A 24441-nucleotide genomic window follows, 5' to 3' on the forward strand; every position below is an offset into this window, starting at 1 on the left:
CAGAAAATGGTCAGTACCAATCCACACTTGCCAGATACTTTCTGATACCATCAAAGTCAGCCTTTCTCCAAATCAGAATCTCAACCCGTGGTCCAGACCTATTCTTTTCCATATTTACTTTGAAACTAATGACATGATGACCATTGAACATACTTGGCAAACTCTATCTCATCTAGTCCTTTTACAGTACGGGATTCCCAGTCAATATGCGGAAAGTTAAAATCACCTACTATAACAAACTTATGTTTCTTCCGACAGTCTGCATTCTCTCCACAGATTTGTTCCTCTAAATCCCTTGGACTGTTTGGATGGTTTATAATAGGGGTCACCAACCTTTTTTGCACCGTAGACTAGTTTAATATTGACAATATTCTTGCGGACCTGCCAACCGGGGGTGGGGGGGGGGGGAGAGAGGTGGGGGTGAGTGTTAATCACAACCGGAATACAGGTGATAAGTCAACTATAGGTCACTAAAAGTGGCTAATACACTCAATTTCATTTCTAAAAGGGTTTATCTAATGAATTTAATATTAAACACACAGCACATATTTTCCTCGCATGAATATAGTGATAAGTCAATTATAAGTCACTTGTAAGTCACTAGCATCATAACATTTTAAGTAACGTTTGGATATTAAACACACAGTGCATATTTTCTTCATGAACGTATAAGATCATTGCAACACAGCAATATCACTGAATCAGTGGGAGCCCTGGGCTTGCTTCCCTGCAACAAGACGGTCCCATCGAGGGATGATGGGAGACAGCGAAACTCGAAGGGGGTTCCTTATGTCCAGTCTATGCCGCGATTTAGTTTTTGTTGCATTCATTGCAGAAAACCCTGCTTCGCAGAGATATGGTGTTGGAAATGGAAGCAATGTTTTCAGTACTTTCCTGGCTATCTCAGGATATTCTGCCTTGACTGAGCCAGAATGCCATCAGAGATGTTATGTCAAACATACTTTTTAGCCCACCATCATTTGAAAGCTCAGAGTTGATCTTCTTCCCACGCTGACATGGATGATTCACCGGGGACATTCACAAATGGGTCACGGACCCACTCCTTTGCACGTTTTGGGTCATTTGCGGTTGGGAAGTAATGCTTGAATTCTATCAACAGCGAAGATAGGTGATCGCGCACTAGCTGTGAGGACAGTGCAGCCTCAGTCTCTCCCAAAATCCCAGCTAATGTTGGGAACGTGTCAAATATGCCCCTGTTCACTCGCTGTCCCCACAGTTCCATTTTGGCCTTGCAAGCAGACACTTTATCTGCCAACCTGAAGACAGTTTTCAGCTGGCCAGCATTTCCCAGCTTATGACACAGTTTGCAGACTGGCATTCAGGAGCAACCTCTTTGACTCGGGTAGTGAAACCAGACAGCCGTCCAGTCATAGCTGCAGCCCCGTCTATGTATGTTCCAACACAGTTTGCTGAACGTGTAGTCATTCAAAGACTTGAATAGTTCTGCCCCAATTGTGTTAGTTGGCAGTGCACACTACATATCCTTGTGCACATCGTCTTGAAATATACATCGCACATAAACCAGCAGTATTGCCTTGTCGACATCTGTAGACTCGTCGACCTGGATAGCCTACCATGGTGACTCGTTAAGCTGTTCCAACAGCTGTGCTTCGATGTCCTCCGCTATGTCATCGATTCTCCTTGAAACGGTGGTAGCTGAAAGAGAAACCTGTGCCATCTTGTTAGCTGCAGGTTCTCCCAACAGTTCACAGCACACGTCCTTGGCACCGGGCAGAATCAATTCTTCACCAATACGGCTAGCCACTAAGTACGAAGCTCTCAGAGCAGCAGCATCTGTGGAGGTGGTGGCTCTCAGCACTTGCTTCTATCCTGCTTGCTCATGTTTTTTCTGCTTTAAAAAAAACTCAGCGGGTGTCTTTAAGTGCAGGGTGCTTGGACTCAAGGTGCCGAAGCAGTTTTGAGGGCTTCATTGCTTCATTAGACAGCTTGTCTCCACATATCACACAGAGGGCTTGGAACATGCAAGTCACAGGTCGCATTAAAGCCATAGTTTATGTACAACTTGTCATATTTTCTGTTGAAGGAAGCTTTCTTTTTTTTGCAGTCTCGGCCTCAGCTGTCTCTGCGTTATCATCATCGTTAGGCCTTTTATGTCCCCTACCACCTCTTCCAAAGAAACTCTCAAGCGATGTTTGTTTTTTACTCATCGAGTAGTTGTAGGTTAATGACCGACTGATGACCTCACATGCGTTCAAGTTCAACAGTGGGTGTGACAGGGAATGAGGAAAGGAGCAGCTGACTCATATCATTTTATATCGTTCCCTCGCGACCCAGTAGCGCATGCTTTGCATGTGGTTGGGGACACTGGTCTATAATATAGCCCCATTAATGTGGTCATACCTTTCTTATTCCTTATTTCCACCCTTAAAGCCTCACGAGGTGAATCTGGGACATTTTTCCATGACTACCCCTCCTCCTCCATATTCTTTCTTGTGTTACTGAGTTTGGATACAAGGTTTAATATAGCTTCCCCAGCATCGAGCACATCTTTAAAAGGCTATGCCTCAAAAAGGCAGCATCACCACCTAGGACATGTCCTCTTCCCTTTACTTGGCTCAATGGAGATCCAGGACCCTGAAGACACACACTTGACTTTTTAGGAACAGCTTCAAGTTCAAGGTTGTTGAACATAATTTCCAGTTCACAAGTTAAGGAGGATGATGAAGTAATTGTTTCTCAGAATCTGATTAGGCACAGACCAACTGAAATAAGATAAACAATGCATTAATAATAATAAAACAAAATAATATAAATACATAAGATAACTTAAACACATTAAGTGACACTAGGTACAGGAGTGACTAACAGGAAATAAAGGAGTGGTAGTTGGGCTGTTAGTGGGTGGAGGTGTTGATCAGCCTCACTGCTTGGGGAAAGTAACTGTTTTTGAGTCTGGTGGTCCTGGTGTGGATGCTACATAGTCTCCTCCCTGATGGGAGTGGGACAAACAGTCCATGAACAGGGTGGGTGGGATCCTTCATGATGCTACTGACCCTTTTCTGGCACATTTCTTGATGGTGGGTAAATGGTTGCTGTTTTGGTTTGAGAGTGGAGAGGGAAGAGTGTCTGCATAGAGGGGTGAGAGAAAAGAAGTAAGGCAGGTGCAGTTGGTGATAGGTGGAACTAGTCGAGGTAGGAGTATAATGGGCAGGTGGGAGGTAAGATGGGGAAATGGAGAAAGAGGCTGGAAAAGATGAAACATCGGTTTTGATGTCCATGTTATAAATAAAACTAATGTGTCTGATCAGATCAAAGCAGTGTGTGTAGGGTCAGCCTGTCATCTCACCACACTTCTGGCACCAACATACCACGCCCATAACTCCCTAACCCTAACCCATACAGTACTGTGCAAAAGTCTTATGCACATACTGTGTATTTAACTAGGGTGCCTAAGACTCTTGCACAGGACTGTATTTGTCAATGTGGAGCAGAGAGCAAGTTTGTAAATCTGGTGGGAGCAAATGATGTTGGGAATGGCGACGGTGGAGTGCTGTGGGAGGACTGTGGGTCAGGTGGCAGAGAAGGAGTCCCAAGGGTGGGGTTTGGTGTGGGTGCAGATACACCAGCCCTGAGACACTAGGCAAGGTCACTGGATTTTAAACAGTTAGTTTACTGATCATTATGGAATGTCTTTCTAATGCTTCCCACTACCTCCCCTGTCCCATTCCCCCTTCCCACTCTCAGTCCACAATAGAGACCCATATCAGAATTAGGTTCATCATCACTCACCTATGTCATGAAATTTGTTTTTTTTTTGCAGCAGTATGGTGCAATACATAAAATTACTACAGTACTGTGCAAAAGTCTTGGACACCCTAGCTATATATACAGTATGTGTCTAATGCTTTTGCAAGGTACTGTACATCTTTGCAGTGTTGGAGAATGACAGAGTACCTGGAAGGAACCTCACGGGGAGAAGGTAAAACTGCATGAGAAAAGGTGATAGTTGGAGCCAGATGAGGGAGGGATGTGGGCAATGTAGCCTTGTGTGAGAGGGAATAGGAAAGATGAACCAAGGGAGAAGAAGCCAGATAGATAGGTATGTTGGGTGATGGGCAGGTGGAACCCAGTGCGGGGAGGGTGATAGGTCCAGGTAACTGGTTGACAGCAGGTGGGGAATGGAAGAGAGCCAGGGTAGACCAGAATTGAGAAAGGTGTAGCAATATAGCAAACCAAGTTCAAGTTTGCTGATGTGCAACCATATTCTAAATGAAACCAAGTTCCTTTGGGACCAACATGCAAAATACAGTGCATATATTACATACAGCACGTAAAATACTAACATAATAATATTAGCAGGTGTAGATCCTGCTTGGCCCCCCGATCTGGGTCATGTGAAGCCTTGGGAGCAGGTGGTGAATGGTCCTCTGATCAACAGGTGTATATCACGAGTTCTGGTTATGCGAACGCTGACGTCAGGCAGACAATCTCTGAAGAGTATTGATAATGACTGGGGTCACCCGTCTTGTAAAGACACTGCCCAGAAGAAGGTAATGGCAAACCACTTCTGTAGAAAAAGTTGCCAAAAACAATCATGGCTGTGGGACCATGATCACTTACTTCATACAACAAGGCAAATAATGATGATGAAGACACTCTGGTCCTAGACTGCACTACTATGGGAAACATCCCATCCATGCCCACTCTATCCGGGCCTCTCAATATTCGACAGGTTTCAATGAGATCACCTCCCTTCCCTTATTATTCTAAGCCACATTGAGTACAGGCCCAGAATAATCAAATGTGCCTCGTATGTTAACCTTTTCCCCTGGGAAGGGGAGTCCAAAACTAAGGGAGGACTGAGCAGAGGTTTAGGAAGAGGGGAACGATTTAAAAGGGACTTGAATGGCAACTTTTATATGCAGAGGGTGGTGATTACATGGAACAAGCTGCCAGAGGAAGTGGTTGAGGCAGGTATGATCCTATGAAGCACTTGGACTGGTGCATAGAGGGATGGGGCTTAGAGAGAGATGTGCCAAAGATAGGAACTTGACTTTAGCTGGGCAGGTACCGTGGTCTCCGTCTGCCTGTATCAGTGCCGTGTGACTCTGTGACCATAAAACTGGTGAAGACTACAGATGCTGGAATCTCTAGCCGTACATAATATACTGGGCTAACTCAGCAGGCCAGGCAGCACCTGTGGAGGGGAATGGACAGCCGATATTTCAGGTTGAGAGACTGATATTCTTGTATGCCCCATCAGCATTCTTTCCGGATTAGATTTGAAAATGTCAACACAGCTAGCCAAATAACATTGCACAATCAAAATGTTCTTGGACTGGCTCCAATGAACTTCTTTCTTCATCCAGATCTGCCCTCTGGAAATTATTTAAATCCACTACAAGAAGCAGTTTCAGGATCTTTGAGCTTCAATCCATTCCTTGTATTCCCTTAGGAGGCAATTTAGCCCATCTATTGTACGCTGAGGCGATGGGGTGGAAATATGTCTCTACTGAAGGAGGTGTAAGGCTCTCCTTCCCTCTTCTAGCCTGCAGGTCACCCTTGGGTAAGGTGTAGCACCTGATTAGCACCCCCCCCCCCCCCCGATCACAGTCATGTGAAGCCATGGGAGGAGGTGGTGCATATCCTGGTTATGTGACCACTAAAGCCAGTCAGAATATCTCCGAGGAGTATTGATAATGGCTGGGGTCACCCGTCTTGTAAAGACACTGCCCAGAAGAAGGCAATGGCAAACCACTTCTGTAGAAAAAATTTGCCAAGAACAATCATGGTCATGGAAAGACCATGATCACCCACGCCACACAACACGGCACTGAGCAAATGAACAAACAATTGCGTTTGGTCTTGGTGTGATCCCATCAAGCCCATTTCAATAGACAGTAGATGCAGATGTAGGCCATTCAGCCCTTCTAGTCAGCACTGCCATTCACTGTGATCATGGCTGATCATACATAATCAGTACCCCGTTCCTGCCCTCTCCCCATATCCCTTGACCCCACTATCTATAAGAGCTCTATCTAACTCTCTCTTGAATGCATCCAGAGACTTGGCCTCCACTGCCTTCTGGGGCAGAGCATTCCACATATCCACCACTCTCTGGGTGAAAAAGTTTTTCTGCATCTCAGTTCTAAATGGCCTACCCCTTATTCTTAAACTGTGGCCTCTAGTTCTGGACTCACCCATCAGCGGGAACGTGCTTCCTGCCTCCCTTATTTATTCTCTGGCAGTAAATGATTGTACACTCCGTGACCATTTTATTAGGTACAGGAGTGAACCCGGTGTGCTCTTCTGCTGTTGAAGCCCATCCACTTCAAGGTGTGCTCTTCTGCTCATCACTGTTGTAACACGTGATTATTTGAGTTACTGTCACCTTCCTGTCAGCTAGAACCAGTCTGCCCATTCTCTGCTTGCATCTCTAATTAACAAGGCACTTTCACCACAGAACTGCACCCACTGGATGTTTTTTGTTTTTTGCACCATTGTCTGTAAACTCTGGAAATCACAGGCTGTTTCAAACCACCTCGCCTGGCAACAATTATCATTCTATGGTGCAAGTCCCTCAGATTTCTTCCCCACTCTGACCATGTCTGCATGCTTTTATGCATTGAGTTGTAGCCACATGATAGGCTGATTAGATATTTGCATTAACGAGCAGGTGTGGCTAATAAAGTGGCTAATGAGTGTATATTGCAAATACTGATCTTTTGACTAAACAGTGTCCTATTGATTGTAATATGTTGCAACAGCAGTCATTTACCAAAGGAGAGCTCAGATTACTTTGAGTTATGTTAGGGGTGGAGCTTTTGCTCTTGACTATGTTCCCAATATTTTTATTTGCTTATGGTAAGACTCTTGGCAGTGTGGAGGATCAGAGGGATCTTGGGGTCTGAGTCCATAGGACGCTCAAAGCAGTTGCGCAGGTTGACTCTGTGGTTAAGAAGGCGTACGGTGTATTGGCCTTCATCAATCGTGGAATTGAATTTAGGAGCCGAGAGGAAATGTTACAGCTACTTCAGACCCTGGTCAGACCCCACTTGGAGTACTGTGCTCAGTTCTGGTCGCCTCACTACAGGAAGGATGTGGAAACTATAGAAAGGGTGCAGAGGAAATTTACAAGGATGTTGCCTGGATTGGGGAGCATGCCTTATGAGAATAGGTGGAGTGAACTCGGCCTTTTCTCCTTGGAGCGACGGAGGATGAGAGTTGACCTGATAGAGGTGTACAAGATGATGAGAGGCATTGATTGTGTGAATAGTCAGAGGCTTTTTCCCAGGGCTGAAATGGTTGCCACAAGAGGACACAGGTTTAAGGTGCTGGGGAGTAGGTACAGAGGAGATGTCAGGGGTAAGTGTTTTACTCAGAGACTGGTAAGTGCGTGGAATGGGCTGCTGGCAACGGTGGTGGAGGTGGATATGATAGGGTCTTTTAAGAGACTTTTGGATAGGTACCTGGAGCTTAGAAAAATAGGTTATGGGTAAACCTAGTAATTTTTAATGTAGGGACATATTTGGCACAACTTTGTGGGCTGAAGGGCCTGTATTCTGCTGTAGGTTTTCTATGTTTTTATGTCTGTGTTTTCTATTTTGTTTTCTTTTGCTCATTAGATGTTTGGTGTTTGTTTATGTGTAGTTTTTCTTATATTCGCTTGTACTTTATTTTCTGTAAATGCCTGCAAGAAAATGGATGTTGGGCTAGTATATAGAAGTATCCAAGTGGATCCATTATCTGAGTATTTGAACTACCCTCACTTTTTCCTCCAATCCTTGGAGTTTGTGCATTTGGATTGTTGTTTTAGTTTTGAAAATTTTCGTAGGGTTTTATTATAGTCACAGTGAAAGCTTTGTGTTAGAACATAGTACCACGTGGTACAAACCCCTTGGCTTTGCTCTGGTATTGGACTGTCTCTGTCCTATAGTCGTCTGAAAGGAACTCCTGGAACTAATGTAGAACAGTACAGCACAGGAGCAGGTCGCTTGGCCCACAATGCACATGATCCATATCTCTAAATGTCCTGTGCATTTATGTGTCTGAAAGCCTTTTGAACATCACCATCGTATCTGCTGCCACCACTGTCTCTGGCAGCGTGTTCCAGGCGGCTACCACCGTCCATGTAACTTACAAAAAAATATCTTACTCCTCTACCTTAAAATTTAGGTTTCTATTCTGGGGTCCTGTGATCCCTCCATTAATGGTAGGGTTCATGGCATAAAAAAGGTTGGGAAATTGTGTCTTAAAGATATGTCCCCAAGTATTCGTCATTTTTACTCTGGAGGAGAAAGATACTGGCTGTCTGTCCCATCTAGACCAGATTCAGTCTGTCTATCCTATTGTAGTCACTGGGATAACTTTTGAATTCTTAGCCAATCCAATGAAATACAACAGCCAACAACACAGGCAGAATGCAGGAGGAACTCAGCAGGTCAAACAGCATCTATGGAGAAGAATAATGAGTCAATATTTCGGGCCGAGATCTTCATCGGGACTATGGGGGGGTGGGGTGGAAGACACAATAATATGATGTGGTGGGAGGGGAAAATGTACAAGCCGGAAGGTGGTAGGTGAAACCAGCTGAGGGGGAAGGATGGTGGGTGGGGGAGAGGGATGAAGTGAGAAGCTGGAGGGTGAAAGGTGGAAAAGATAAAGGGTTGAAGAAGAAGGAACCTGAAAGTGGAGCATGGACCATGGGAGATGAGAGAACTCATTAGCAACAATGAGTTATTGGTATGTTTTTATGCATATTAATTTTGTCTAGTTTTACCTCCTGATTTTGGTCATTACAGTATACTTTCCATGAGTTGCATTATTTTTTAAAAAAGGTATATACTTTCTTTCTCCTCACCCCCTGCCAACACTCACATGCCCAGCTTCCTGCTCCATATTAATTTCCCATTTTGCACAGAGAGAGTCATTGGACTTGGCCCAACACTCATCTTTTCCAGTGGTCAGCTGATAGCCTGGAGTTTTCTGTGCAGTAGACTCTGATCGCTAGAATCCCAACACTGGAATTCCAGGAATGCCTGTGTTGCCTATTCTTGGAAAGCTGTCCATGTTGGAAGTCAAGCGTAGCCTCCTTTTGGCCTTTCGTCTGTTGGAATTGTTGGTGAATCTGACAGATTTTTTTTTCCTCCCAGACTCTCTGTCACTAGTTGGAGGACTGTGCAGCGGGACATCACAACACAAAGCCTCCACTAAAGCAAACAAAAATATTCTCACATTGATCTTGATATTGGCTTATTAGTATCACATGTACCAAGATACACTGAAGAGCTTGTCTTGCATACTGTTCATACAGATCAGATCATTATACAGTGTATGAGGTAGTAGAAGGTTAAACAATGCACAATAAAGTATAAAAAGTACAGAGAAAGGGCAGTGCAGGTAAACAATAAGACGCAAGGCCATAATGAGGTAGGTTGTGAGGTTAAGAGTCCATTTTTTCATACAAGAGGTCTGTTCAAGAGTCTGACACCATCAGGGAAGAAGCTGTCCTTGAGCCTAATGGCATGTGCTTTCAGGCTTTTGTATCTCCTGCCCTACTGGAGGGCAGAGAAGAGAATGTCAGGTTGGGTGGGTGTTATTGATTATGCTGGTTGCTTTACTGAGGCAGAGAGTCCATAGAGGAGAGGATGGTTTCGGTGATGTTTTAGCAATTCTCTGCCATTTCTTGTGGTCATGTACCAAGCCGTGGTGCATCCAGGTAATATTTCTATGGGGCATCAATAAAAATTATCCTTCAGTCTCTTGAGGAAGTAGAGGTAGTGGTGAGCTTTTTTGGCCGTGACATCCATGTGGTTGGACCAGGACAGGACACTGAGGAAATTAGAGCTCTCAACCCTCTCAACTCTGAAGCCCATGACATCATGTCAGTAAGCTCTCTATCTCCTTCCTGTACCCTGGCTCTTTGTTATTTGAGATGTGGCCCACAATGCTAATGTCACCGTCTGGTATGGAGGCACCAAGGCACTGTCTCGGGGGGGGGGGGGGGGGGGGGAAGCTGCAGGAGGTTGTAAGCTCAACTAGATCCATCATGCGCACTAGTCTCCTCAGCACCGAGGACATCTTCAAAAGGAGGTATCTCCAGAAAGCGGCATCCACCGTTAAGGATCCCCACCACCCACTTCTGTCCTGCCGAAGGGTTTTGGCCCAAAATGTTGACTGTACTTTTTTCCACAGACGTTTCCTGGCCTGCTGCGTTCCTCTAGGATTTCATGTGTGTTGCTTGGATGTCCGGCATCTGCAGATTTTCTCTTGTATGTGCTCTTATCTCATCAGGGAGGAGGTACACACTCAACACTTCTTCAGCTCTGCCATCGGAATTCTGACCAGTCCTTGAACCCTGCCTTACTTTTTTGCTCTCTTTTTGCATTACTCTTTAAAATTTTAAAACATGTCTCTTATTGTAACTTGTAGTAATCTTTATGTACAGCACTGTATTGCTGCCGCAAGCCAACAAATTTCATGACGTATGTCAGAGATAATAGACCTGATTCTATTCTACAGGTGGTACCATCTGTAAACTTGTAGATGGAGTGAAAGCAGAACCTGGTCATGAAGTCACGAGTGTGCAGGGAGTAGAGCCGAGGGCTGAGGATGCGATGTTGTGAAGCCCTAGTCTTTAGAATTATCATGGCAGAGGTGTTGCTGCCTACACTTACTGATTCTTCCATACATATTCCAGAATAAAATAAAAAAAATCTCTGCTCTCCCTAATATAATCTCCACCTTGAAGATTTATCTCCCTATTTCCAGTGATTTCATTTTGCCCCTCTCCACACACCGCTCTGCCTGTCCTCGTCCTCCTCCACTGCCAGTGAGAGGCCAACTGCAAATTCCAGGAACAGCACCTCATACCTCCTGTGAGTCATCTACAGCCTGGCGAATATTAAGTTCTCCAATTTCAGAAGCCTTGCTACCCACTCTGTCTCCTCTCAAGTTAAAATTTAAGCTTGTGTTATCATTTCGGAGGCTCTATTCTGGGCCCAGCGCTAAGTGCAATTATGAAGAAAGCACCTCTGCTTCCTTAGGAGTTTGCAAACCTTCAGCATGACATCTATAACTTTGACTAACTTCTATGTGGTGGAGTGTATATTGACTGGCTGCATCACATCCTGGTGTGGAAGCTCAAACGGAAAATCCTACAAAAAGTAGTGGATATGGCCCACTCCATCATGATAAAGCCCTCTCCACCACTGAGTACATCTGCACGGAGCATTGTCACAGGAAAACGGCATCCATCATCAGGGATTCCACTATCCAGGACATGCTCTCTTCTTGCTGCTGCCATCAGGAAGAAGGGACAGGAGCCTCAGGACTCACAACATCAGGTTCAGAAACTGTTATTACCCCTCAACCATCAGGCTTTTGAACCAGATGGGATAACTTCACTTGCCCCATCACGGAACAGTTCCTACAACCTTTGAACTAACCTTCAAGAACTCTTCATCTCATATTCTCGATATTTATTGCTTATTCATTTAATATTAATTATTTTTTGTATTTGTTGTCTTTTGCATTCTGATTATCTGCCCTGTTAGTGATCTTTCATTGTTTCTATTATGGATATTAGGTTTATTGACTATGCCTGCAAGAACATGAATCTTGGGGTTGAATATGATGACATACAGTATATGTACTTTGAAATATGAACTTATTCTAATCTGACTATAGATATAAGCAAGCAAATGAAACAATCTTTCTCTGGACTACTGTGCACCCACAAAGCATATATCAGATAACCAAAATGTTACCCTAAATAAGTTAATATAATTCAAAGTACAGTTAGACAGTAAATAGCGCTCTATTCCAGTGACGAGACCTTGGTGGTGGCAGGTATTCATTAGTCTCAAAGTCTCAGGGAAGAAGTTGTTACCCAGTTGGCAGTTCTAGTCCTCCTGGTGCAACCAGTGCCAAACCCCAACACGAGAGTGCCTGCTGATGCTGGAAATCCAAAACAACACAACACACACAATGCTGGAGGAACTCAGCAGGTTAGGCGGCATCCATGGAAAAGAGTAAACGGTCAACGTTTTGGCCCAAGATTCTTCTTCAAAGGTTCATTTATTTTCGAAGTATACAACTTCTTCAGGAAGTTTTAAACACCTGCTTGGAGACAGGAGACTGAAAATGAGGGTGGGTGGTCAGTATGATGAGAATGGGGAGTGGTGGAACAGGAGCCTGAGGTGATTAGTGGACTGAGGAGGGATGAAAGATGATGGGTAGGTAGTGGAGGAGAGGGGGGGAGGAACTGGGAGATGGTGATACGATTAGCCTTATTTGTCACCGTACAGCATAGCATACAGTGAAATGCGTCAATGACCCACACGGTCCGAGGATGTGCTGGGGGCAGCCCACAAGTGTCACCACGTTTCTGGCACCAGCATAGCATGCCCACAACTTACCAACCCTAACCTGTACATCTTTGGAATGTGAGAGGAAACCAAAGCGTTCGCATGAAGCCTACACGGTCATGGAGAACGTACGATCTGCTTCCAGACAGTGGTGGGGATTAAACTCCAAGCACTGGTGCTGTAAAGAGCCAGGCTAATTGTCATGTTGTAGCGCCTCTTTTCCTAGCGTATCCGAACCGACTCACAATTAGATAGCCTACGGGGGTTTGCGAGCACAGAGCTTTGGAACCTCTTCGCCATGGGGGGCCGGTTGACAGAGGCTTAAAAGTGAGGCTGAAGTTTTCGAATAAAGTTTTTCCTTCGACTGCAGTACCGACTCCGTGTCGTAATTTTAGCGCTGCTTGTAGCACACCGCTACAATTGGTGACCCTGACGGTCCAAACGATTTTTGGACCAGAAATGACCGACGCCGCCTCTGTTCATGCGGTTTCGTTGAAACTGCCGGGTTTCTGGACACAGCGCCCGGACCTATGGTTCCAGCAAGCCGAAGCCCAATTCCACGTTCGCCGGATCACCTCAGAAGATGCCCGCTACTACTACGTGGTGGGCTCCCTCGACCAGGACACAGCTGCCCAGGTCGCGGAGTTCGTACAGTCGCCCCCGGCAGACGGCAAGTACACGGAATTCAAAGCCCTGCTCCTCAGGACTTTCGGACTCTCACGGCACGAGCGGGCTGCCCGTTTACTGCACCTGGACGGCTTGGGCGACAGACCTCCATCGGCTTTAATGAATGAGATGTTGTCTCTGGCCGAGGGACACACAGGCCTCATGTTTGAGCAGGCATTCCTGGAGCAGCTGCCCGAGGACATACGCCTGCTGCTGTCCGACGCGGATTTCAGTGACCCCCGGAAGGTGGCAGCCCGGGCGGACTTGCTGTGGAACGCCAAAAAGGTGAGCGGGGCGTCCATCGCACAGATCTCCCAGCCACGCTCCCGGCAGCAAACCAGTCCAGGCCCGGCCACAGAGCCCACTAACCCCCGGCCCAATGACCACTGGTGCTTCTACCACCAGCGGTGGGGCGCAGAAGCCCGCCGTTGCCGCCCGCCCTGCAAGTTCCCGGGAAACGCCAGGGCCAGCCGCTGCTGATGGCTACGGCGGCTGGCCATCGGGATAGCCTCCTGTATGTGTGGGATAGCAGGTCGGGACGCCGGTTTTTGGTCGATACTGGGGCTGAGGTCAGCGTTTTACCTCCGATGAGTTACGACACCCGCAGCAGGGCACCGGGTCCCCCCCTGAGGGCCGTGAATGGCAGCACAGTAAGGAGCTATGGCACCCGTCAGGTGCAGCTACTGTTCGGCCCCAGCCAGTTCACGTGGGACTTCACACTGGCCGCCGTAGCCCAACCGCTTCTGGGTGCGGATTTTTTGCGAGCTCACAGCCTGCTGGTCGTCCTGCCCAGGAAGAGACTGGTACACGCCGAGACCTTTCAGACGTTCTCCCTGGGTGCAGCCCAGTTGCCAGCCCCTCACCTCGGCTCCATCACGCTGTCTGACAACGACTTCACCAGGGTCCTGGCGGAGTTCCCATCGGTTCTGGCACCGCAGTTCACAGCAGCCATGCCCAGGCACGGCGTACAGCACCACATCCCGACACAGGGACCACCCCTCCATGCCCGTGCTCGGCGGCTTCCCCCGGACAAGCTCCGACTGGCGAAGGAGGAGTTCCAGAGAATGGAGGAATTGGGGATCATCCGGCGGTCCGACAGCCCCTGGGCTTCCCCCCTGCACATGGTGCCCAAAGCGACGGGGGGCTGGAGACCGTGCGGCGACTACCGCAGGCTGAACGAGGCTACCACACCGGACCGCTACCCTGTGCCGCACATTCAGGACTTTGCGGCAAACCTGCACGGCGCCCGGATCTTCTCCAAGGTCGACCTTGTCCGAGGGTACCATCAAATCCCGATGCATCCTGACGACGTCCCCAAAACGGCTCTCATCACCCCGTTTGGCCTCTTCGAGTTCCTCCGCATGCCGTTCGGCCTGAAGAATGCCGCACAGACGTTCCAGCGGTTAATGGACGCGGTGGGACGGGACCTGGACTTCGCGTTCATCTATTTGGATGACATCCTCATAGCCAGCGGCAGTCGTCAGGAGCATCTGTCCCACCTCCGTCAACTCTGCGCCCGACTGAGTGAGTACGGTCTTACAATCAACCCTGCCAAATGCCAGTTCGGACTTGATACCATTGACTTCCTGGGCCACAGGATTACTAAAGACGGGGCAACCCCTCTGCCCGCTAAGGTAGATGCGGTCCGCCACTTCCCCCGACCCACCACGATCAAAGGCCTTCAGGAATTCGTAGGTATGGTCAATTTCTACCGCCGCTTCCTCCCTTCAGCTGCCCGGATCATGCGCCCCCTGTTCGCCCTGATGTCGGGTCCGAGCAAGAACATTACCTGGGACGAGGAGTCCGCCGCCGCTTTCGTTCAAACGAAGGAAGCTTTGGCTGACGCCGCAATGCTAGTACATCCCAGAATGGACACCCCTACCGCCCTCACAGTGGACGCATCAAACACGGCAGTCGGTGGGGTGCTGGAGCAGCTCATCGCAGGTCGCTGGCAACCCCTGGCGTTTTTCAGCAAACACCTGCGGCCACCCGAGCTCAAGTACAGTGCTTTTGACCGGGAACTGTTGGCGCTCTACCTGGCAATCCGGCATTTCAGGTACTTCCTAGAAGGCCGGCCCTTCACCGCGTTCACGGACCACAAACCGCTTACCTTTGCGTTTACGAAAGCATCCGACCCCTGGTCATCCCGCCAGCAACGCCACCTGTCCTACATCTCTGAATACACAACGGATGTCCGGCACGTCTCGGGTAAGGACAATGTCGTGGCGGATGCGCTCTCTCGCCCTACCGTTCATGCCCTTTCCCCAGGGGTAGACTTTGAGGCACTGGCAGAGGCACAGCAGGTAGATGAGGAGATTCCGAGTTACAGGACTGCAGTCTCTGGTTTGCAGCTCCAGGACTTCCCCGTGGGCCCAGGTGAGAGGACCCTACTCTGTGACGTCGCCACCGACCGGCCCCGTCCGGTCGTCCCCGCAGCCTGGCGGCGACGTGTTTTCGACTCCATTCATAACTTGGCGCATCCCTCCATCCGGACAACTGTCCGGCTGGTTTCCAGCAGGTTCGTTTGGCACGGTCTCCGCAAACAGGTCAGTGAATGGGCCAGAACGTGCATGCACTGCCAGACGGCCAAGGTTCAGCGGCACACCAAAGCCCCACCGCAGCAGTTCCATCCCGCCCACCGGCGTTTCGACCACATTCATGTGGATATCGTGGGCCCCCTGCCAGTGTCGCGCGGAGCGCGTTACCTCCTGACTATCGTGGACCGGTTCACAAGATGGCCAGAGGCGGTCCCGCTCACCGACACCACCTCCGAATCTTGCGCCCGAGCCCTGCTCGCCACCTGGATATCCCGCTTTGGTGTACCAGCCCACATTACCTCCGACAGAGGCGCCCAGTTCACCTCCAGCCTGTGGTCAGCTATGGCCAGCCTTTTGGGGACTCAGCTGCACCACACCACTGCCTACCACCCACAGTCGAACGGGCTAGTGGAGCGTTTCCACCGTCACCTGAAGTCGGCCCTCATGGCCCGCCTGCGAGGGGCCAACTGGGCGGACGAGCTTCCCTGGGTCCTTCTCGGCATCCGCACAGCGCCCAAGGACGACCTGCACGCCTCGTCGGCCGAGTTGGTATACGGCGCGCCCCTGGCCGTCCCCGGGGAGTTCCTACCAGCCCCGAGGGGGCAAGAGGAAGAACCCGCTGCAGTCCTGGGCAGACTTCGCGAGAAGCTCGGTAACCTGGCCCCCATACCCACGTCACAGCATGGGCGGCACCCGACCTGCGTACCCAAAGACCTACGGAACTGTAAGTTTGTGTTTGTACGAAGGGGCGGGCATCGGCCGCCGCTGCAGCGGCCATACGAGGGGCCGTTTACGGTGCTCCGGAACAACGGGTCCACGTTCGTGCTGGACGTTGGGGGGAAGGAGGAGGTTTTCACGGTGGACCGCCTCAAGCCGGCCCATGTGGACCTGGCGCAACCGGCCGAGTTTCCGGCGCCTCGGCGCAGAGGCCGACCTCCCAAGCAGGTTCTGGCCCAGGCTGTGGACATTGGGGGGTGTATCGCCGGTTCTGGGGGGGGGTTATGTAGCGCCTCTTTTCCTAGCGTATCCGAACCAACTCACAATTAGATAGCCTACGGGGGTTTGCGAGCACAGAGCTTTGGAACCTCTTCGCCATGGGGGGCCGGTTGACAGAGGCTTAAAAGTGAGGCTGAAGTTTTCGAATAAAGTTTTTCCTTCGACTGCAGTACCGACTCCGTGTCGTAATTTTAGCGCTGCTTGTAGCACACCGCTACAATGTTACCATGCCACCCTTCCATGCTATTGTACCACCAGTGACAGGCTGATAATAAATGAAGGCAGGCCGGGAGAGAAGAAAATAAGGTGGATTAGAAGAGGAGAGTGAAAGTGAGGGCAGCTGCTGGAGAGAGATAAGTACGGACATATTTGCTAAACTCTGGCACTAGACAACAAATTTTTTTCGAAGGTGTTGTCTCCTCAGAAACTTCTGTTTATGATAGCCCGCTTGAAGCTGAAAACAATTAAAATTTCAGATTACGTAGGAATTTGGAGAAACAAGAAGTTAACCTTTATTGAATACAGTACAATGCTTTTAATTGCATAACAGTTCTGATGCAATTGCAGTAACTCGACTGAGCTAAAAATGTTTTGCTGATGATTTTCATTTGTACTCAGTGTTTGAGGCTTCTTGCTTAAGTGTCCAACAATAATCAGCCAGCACTGATGGATTCCGGTTGCCCTGATACTGTTTCTCCACGACCACAATATCCTGATGCAACTTTTTACCATGCTCGTCACTAACAGAGCCAAGATTTGCAGGGAAGAAGTCTAAATGGGAATGCAACAAATGTGAGGAGTCTAAGCTTTGTCTTGGTTGGCAATTTCACACCCACAGACTTTAATAAGAGGAGACAGGCTCTGTCTTTGTGATTTAAATGTATACTCATCACAAATATAACAGTAAGTATCGTAGCTGTTGCAACATTAGTGAGATATTTTACTATCTCAAATACTCCTGGAAAATACAATTATTTTTATAATCAGTGTACACAATATGCCTTGTGAGTAGAGCACGCGTATCAACGTGGTTGCAAACCGATTTACATGTAAACACAATGCATAGAACGCTGTGTGTTTGATGCGTTTATCGCCTCTCTAAAGTCTGTCCTGCCATGCAGCATCACCCTGCCTGAGCATGCCTGGACAAGATGGAAAACTCTTCCGCTTACATTGTGGGCAACATTTTAATTGTCTTGAATTATCAATTTAAATAGCAAATATAGGTGATTACAAAAGTAGTTGCTGATAGAGAAATTTCACAGTGATTTTCATGATCAGCAGTCCAAAATCAATAAGGTACACCCAAAAGTATTCAGGAAGCAAAATCTTTGTTGTCCAGTGGAATTAAAGGAGGTGAGAGTGGGAACCATTAGGAGAGAGGTGTAGAGCAGATTGAACCAGAAATATATATGTTAAAGGATCTTGAATGAAAATGTCGACTGTACTCTTTTCCTGCCTGGTCTGCTGAGTTCCTCCAGCATTTTATTTGGATTTCCAGCATCAGCAGATTTCCTCGTGTTTGTGATAGGAAAGAGGGGTTGGGGGGACTTGGTGTGTAGTGGGTGAAGGTAGAAGCAGGAGGGATAGGAGGATAAAGATGGGAGAAGGGTGGAATGGACTGGGAATTGGGTGGGGTGGGGTTACTGTGTCTCTTCACGCTCACCACTTCTCCTCCCCACTCTCAGTCCTAACTGCTGGGTTTCAAGCCCAAATATTGACAGTACCCTTTAGCTCTCCTATTGATGCTGCTCTACCCTCTCAGTTCTTCTAGCACAGGGATTTCCAACCTTTTTTAAGCCATGAACCAAAGCCATTAAGCAAGGGATCTGTGGACCCCAGGATTTGGAACCCCTGCTCTAGCAGATTGTTGCTACTTTTGCTATTTTTGTGCACCCTGTGGCACAGATGATGTGTTACCTGAGGCTCCCCACACCCTCCCAACTAAATGTAGGAGATTTTAGGGTATTGCTTCATAGAAGAACAGAGGAGGTTTTCCCTGACATGTTCATCTATACTTAATCCCAAAATAACATCACTTTAACACATTGGGCCATTCACCTAGTGTAGGTAATATACATCTAATATATTTTCTATAGTGGGGGGCTCTAGGAGCTGTTTTGAATTGAATTGCAATGATCTTTGCATCATCAATGGGGACAGGAGAGGTTCCGGAGGATTGGAGGGTTGCGGATGTTGTTCCCTTATTCAAGAAAGGGAGTAGAGATAGCCCAGGAAATTATAGACCAGTGAGTCTTACTTCAGTGGTTGGTAAGTTGATGGAAAAGATCCTGAGAGGCAGGATTTATGAACATTTGGAGAGGTATAATATGATTAGGAATAGTCAGCATGGCTTTGTCAAGGGCAGGTCATGCCTTACGAGCCTGATTACATTTTTTGAGGATGTGACTAAACGTATTGATGAAGGAAGAGCAGTAGATGTAGTGTATATGGATTTCAGCAAGGCATTTGATAAGGTACCACATGCTAGGCTTATTGAGAAAGTAAGGAGGCATGGGATCCAAGGGGACATTGCTTTGTGGATCCAGAACTGGCTTGCCCACAGAAGGCAAAGAGTGGTTGTAGACTGGTCATATTCTGCATGGAGGTCAGTGACCTGTAGGGATTTGTTCTGGGACTCTTACTTTTTGTGATTTTTATAAATGAGGATGAGGAAGTGGAGGGATGGGTTAGTTTGCTGATGACACAAAGGTTGGAGGTGTTGTGAATAGTATGGATGGCTGTCAGAGGTTACAGCGGGACATTGATAGGATGCAAAACCTGGCTGAGAAGTGGCAGAAGGTGGAACAGGTCAAAAACTGTAAGTTCCTTGGAGTGAATATCACAAATGACCTGACTTGGTCTAACCAAGCAAAGTCCACTGCCAAGAAGGCCCACCAGTGCCTTTACTTCCTGAGAAAGCTGAAGAAATTTAGCCCGTCCCCTAAAACCCTCACTAATTTTTATAGGTGCACCGTAGAAAGCATTCTTCCAGGGTGCATCACAACCTGGTATGGAAGTTGTCCTGTCCAAGACCAGAAGGAGCTTCAGAAGATCGTGAACATAGCCCAGCACATCACACAAACCAATCTTCCATCCTTGGACTCACTTTACACCGCACGCTGTCGGAGCAGTGCCAGGATAGTCAAGGACACGACCCATCCAGCCAACACACTTTTTGTCCCTCTTCCTTCCGGGAGAAGGTTCAGGAGCTTGAAGATTCATACGGCCAGATTTGGGAACAGCTTCTTTCCAACTGTGATAAGACTGCTGAACGGATCCTGACCCGGATCTGGGCCATACCTCCCAAATATCCGGACCTGACTTGCACTACCTTACTTTCCCTTTTCTATTTTCTAATTATGATTTATAATTTAAATTTTTATTGTATTTACTTCAATTTGTACTTCAGGGAGCGCGAAGCACAGAGTCAAATATCACTGTGATGATTGTACGCTCTAGTATCAGTTGTTTGGTGAAAATAAAGTAAAGTAACAATCTCTTTCGGTGGCTTCGTTTAAAGGTTCTGCAGATATTGGGAATATTGAGCAATGCACACAGAATACTGAAGGAACTCCATATAAATATTGACAATTTAAGCCTTCCTTTAAATGCTGCCTGGCCTGGTGGGTTCCATCAGCACTTTGTGCGTGTGTGTGTTACTCAGCTGTTTTTTTAAACCCCCCCCCCCCAGCCGGCAAACTGTTTTGTTTATTTCCAGCTTGCGTACAATTTGGGATATGCACTGTTCTCAGGAATTGAACCTTGTCATAATCTGCAGACACCCTGTGAATCCCACTGTAAATACTTCCAACTCCTCATTACCTTTGAGGGAAGAAGCTTCTCTCTTCCCGCTTGTCAGACAAGATACAAGGGGGCGTGATTTTAAAGTGATTGGGAAAGTTTGGGGATGGTTAGAAAGAGATGTTTTTACACACAGAGTGGTTATGTGTGTGTGGAATATCCTGCCGGGGTGGTGGTAGAAGCAGATACATTAGGGGCATTTAAATAACTCTTGCATAGGCACATCAGTGACAGTAAAATGTAGGGTTACGTAGGAGGGAAGGGTTAGGTTAAAAGGTCAGCACAACATCATAGCCTGAAGACCTGTACTGTGCTGTTGTCTGTGTTCTAAGACACAGCCTCAGGGTTATTTCCTTGAAAGCCTCTGTGGATCTATGAGGCAGGACTCCTGCCCTCAAGAGCAATATTAGAGATATTTTGTGAATGGACAAGACCCTATGTCTTCCTGATCAAAGGAGTACCGATGAAGAGTATCGGCCCAACACATTCAGTCAGTCATGATGGAATGGTGGAAGGCGTGATGGGCTGAATGGTTTAATTCGCTCTTCTGTCTTGTGGTCTGCTACATTCACCGTACATTTCCCTCCATTGTCCAATGTGATGAGTTTCTCCAGCATTCTGTGTGGGTTGCCCCTGGTGTCTTCCTCACTGTACGTTGTGTTCCTTTCGGCAGGTTTGAAGGATGTTTGACTCCGTGAAGCCTTATGCAAACCAGGATTACCACGCCCTCAAGAAGGAATGCCGGCAACGCAATCAGCTCTTCGAGGACCCCCAGTTCCTCGCCAGCGAGGAGTCGCTGTTCTGCTCAACCGCGCTGTTGTCCAATGTGCATTGGAAGCGCCCTCCGGTAAGTGAACTTTCCTGATGAATCAGCCCCTGTTGTTAACTTGGTCCTGACTCTTGGTCTGCATTGACCACGGATGGTGCGTTCTAGCTGTCGTACATAAGCCGTTATGGAAGCCAGCCAGTAGATACAGAGAGCAAACTGTAGCCCATGTAGCAGACTCCACCTCTCTACACAGCTGATGAATCCAAAGGAATAGCAGAGACTAATACAGTTTGTCACCAGCGGCGTCACAGGAGTTACCAGTCAGTGTTGATCTCAACATTGAGCTGCCTTAGGGACTCCAGCTCTGGATTTTTCCTCTGGGTCTACACCTGAAGCTGACCCCATGAGTGGGTACAGCCGCAAGGCAGAGGCAGTTTGAGAACTGAGTTTCTCTTCTCTTGGATGAGCTGCCAACAATGGCTAATGATTCCCATCTGCCTGGACCAATAGATCAGTTAAGTCGCTGTGGCTTGGTGAGGATGCACAATGGTCAAGGTGAACTATGTCATTCACTTCCCCTTCAGTATGCGCCAGTGAAAAACATTTGAAAGGTTATGAGTAAGAAATGCGGCAGTCCATTAGTACACTGGTTCCCTCAGAGACCATGTGCACAATTACAGTGAGGTACAGTACAAAGTTTTACTTAGAACAGTATCTCTGGCACATCGGTACACATAACACACAATGGAAATTATACTGGGCAGTGAAGAAAACTCCACTGTGGACAGTCCCAAGGTTGGCTGTGAGAGGAGGGGTGGGCATGGGACTGACAACCACATCCCATAAAGACCCAGAGCTACAGAAACACCAACAGAAGCTCCAAAGACCTCATTGCTGGGAGAGGAAGGGTCTTCAAAGCTGGATTACACCTGGGGACAATTTGAAAGACTGGCTCTGGACAGAGGACTCTGCGATGCTGCCGCCCCAGTATAGGTGACGGGCTTACATAAGTGAAGAAACTAAAGACTCTCCAAGACAAGATGTTACCCTGAAAAGCACATTTCAGAAGCTAGGGCAAGGTTGGAGCAGCAACACATCTTGGTTGCTTCCAGCCTGAATGCATGAACATTGCTTTCTCTAACTCCGGCAATTTCTCCTCTTGCTCTCTCCTTTCTATTTCCATTCCTTATTCTGGTTATCCTCTCTCCTGTTTTCCTCACCTGTCCATTACTTCCTCTTTGGTTCCTTCTCCTCCTCCCTTTTCTCCCTCTGGCAGACAATTGCAGGCACCTACTGTTCTCTGTATTTTAAACAAATATCTTGTCCTACACATCTCATTTACACTCTCCCCCCCCACCTTAAATGCATGTCCTCCAGTACTTGACATCTCTATTCTGAGAAAAAGATCCTGACTGACTACTTGTCATTTTATAAACTTCTATCAGACCTCCCCTCAGTCTCCAGTAGTCCAGTGAAGAGAGCCCTTATAACACGTGCTTTCTAATCCAGGTAGCATCCTGGTGAGCCTCTGCTGTACTCTCTCTGTTGCCTCCACATCCTTACTGTAACGGGGCGAACAGAACAGAAGAAATGCTGGTCAGGCCTCAAACCTACCCCTCCATCCATAAGATATAGGAGCAGTTTAGGTCATTTTGCCCATTGTGTCTGCTCAACCATTCAATTAATGGCTGATTTATTTTCCATCTCAACCCCCTTCTTCCCTGGAAAACACGAGGAAATCCGCAGATGCTGGAAATTCAAGCAAGTCGCACACAAAATGCTGGTGGAACACAGCAGGCCGGGCAGCATCTATAGGGAGAAGCACTGTCGACATTTTGGGCCAAGACCCTTCGTCAAGGGTCTCAGCCCGAGATGTCGACAGTGTTATATATAGATGCTGCCTGGCCTGCTGTGTTCCACCAGCATTTTGTGTGTGTCCCCTTCTTCCCTGGATGGGCTTTACTCACCTCTATGGCTCACGGCTGTGGACTTGCTTTTGGGGACTCTGCGGTCTGAAGTTTAATGCTTTGTGTGTTATTTGTCCACTTTTTGCTGTTTTGGCGATTTGCTCTCTTTATTTGCACACCTGATAGTCTTGTGTGGGGGTTTTCTTTAAACAGTTCTGTGGTGCTTCTTTGTGGCTACCAAGCCTTGCATGGGGTATCTTATCAAATGCCTTGCTGAAATCCATATACAGTACACTACATCTACTGCTCTTCCTTCATCACTGTGTTTAGTCACATCCTCAAAAAATTCAATCAGGCTCGTAAGGCACAACCTGCCCTTGACAAAGCCATGCTGACTATTCCTAATCATATTATACCTCTCCAAATGTTCATAAATCCTGCCTCTCAGGATCTTCTCCATCAGCTTACCAACCACTGAAGTAAGACTGAAGTTGTATGAGATGTTGGTGAGGCCTAATTTGGAGTATTGTGTGCAGTTTTGGTCACCTACCTACAGGAAATATTTCAATAACATTGAAAGTATACAGAGAAAATTTACAAGGATGTTGCCAGGACTTGAGGACCCAAGTTCCTTGAGAGGAGATTTATTAGAGGTATGCAGTTATGAAGGTATTAGACAAGGTAAGTACAAGCAGGTGACTTCCACCGAGGTTTGGTGCAACTAGAACTCTGTGATTCTGTCTAGAGTCATAGAAAAGTACAGCACAGAAAGAAGCCCTTCAGCCCATCTAGTCCATGTTGAGCCATTTAAATTGCCTACTCCCATCGATCTGCACCGGGACCATAGCCCTCCTTATCCCTACCTTCCATGTTCTTGTACAAACTTCCCTTAAATGTTAAAGTCGAGCTCGCAAGCACCACTTCTGCTGGAAACTCATTCCAAAATCTAACAACCCTCCGAGTGAAGAAGTTTCCCTTCCTAATTCCCTTAAATTTTTCATCTTTCACGCTTAATCCATGCCCTCCAGTTGTAGTCCCACCAAACCACAGTGGAAAAAGCCTGCTTGCATTTACCCTATCTATACTCCTCATAATTTTGTATATCTCTATTAAATTTCCTCTCAATCCTCTTTGTTCCAAGGAGTAAAGCCCTAACCTATTCAATCTTTCCTTAAAACACACTTCCTCAAATTCCAGCAATATCCTCGTAAATTTTCTCTGTACTTTTTCAAACTTACTTACATCTTTCCTGTAAATAGGTGACCAAACTGCACTCAATACTGTAAATTAGGCCTCACCGATGTCTTGTACAACTTCAACATAGCATCCCATCTCCTGTACTCAATCCTTTCATTTATGAATGCCAACATGCCAAAAGCCTTTTTTACGACCCTTTCTACCTGTCCTGCCAC

The 24441-nt window shown here is 47.4% G+C and overlaps 1 protein-coding gene across 1 annotated transcript in view; it reads left to right on the top strand.

Moving 5' to 3' along the window:
• Positions 1-24441, top strand: part of capn5a (calpain 5a) — a 150212-nt gene that overhangs the window by 28043 nt on the left and 97728 nt on the right. The window contains exon 2 of the mRNA XM_059963728.1: positions 21027-21200. Coding sequence (XP_059819711.1) covers positions 21036-21200 — 165 coding nt within the window. The 5' untranslated portion in view covers positions 21027-21035. The remainder of the gene's footprint in view (positions 1-21026; positions 21201-24441) is intronic.

The sequence above is a fragment of the Hypanus sabinus genome, chromosome 3, assembly GCF_030144855.1.
Source record: "Hypanus sabinus isolate sHypSab1 chromosome 3, sHypSab1.hap1, whole genome shotgun sequence".
NCBI lineage: Eukaryota > Metazoa > Chordata > Chondrichthyes > Myliobatiformes > Dasyatidae > Hypanus > Hypanus sabinus.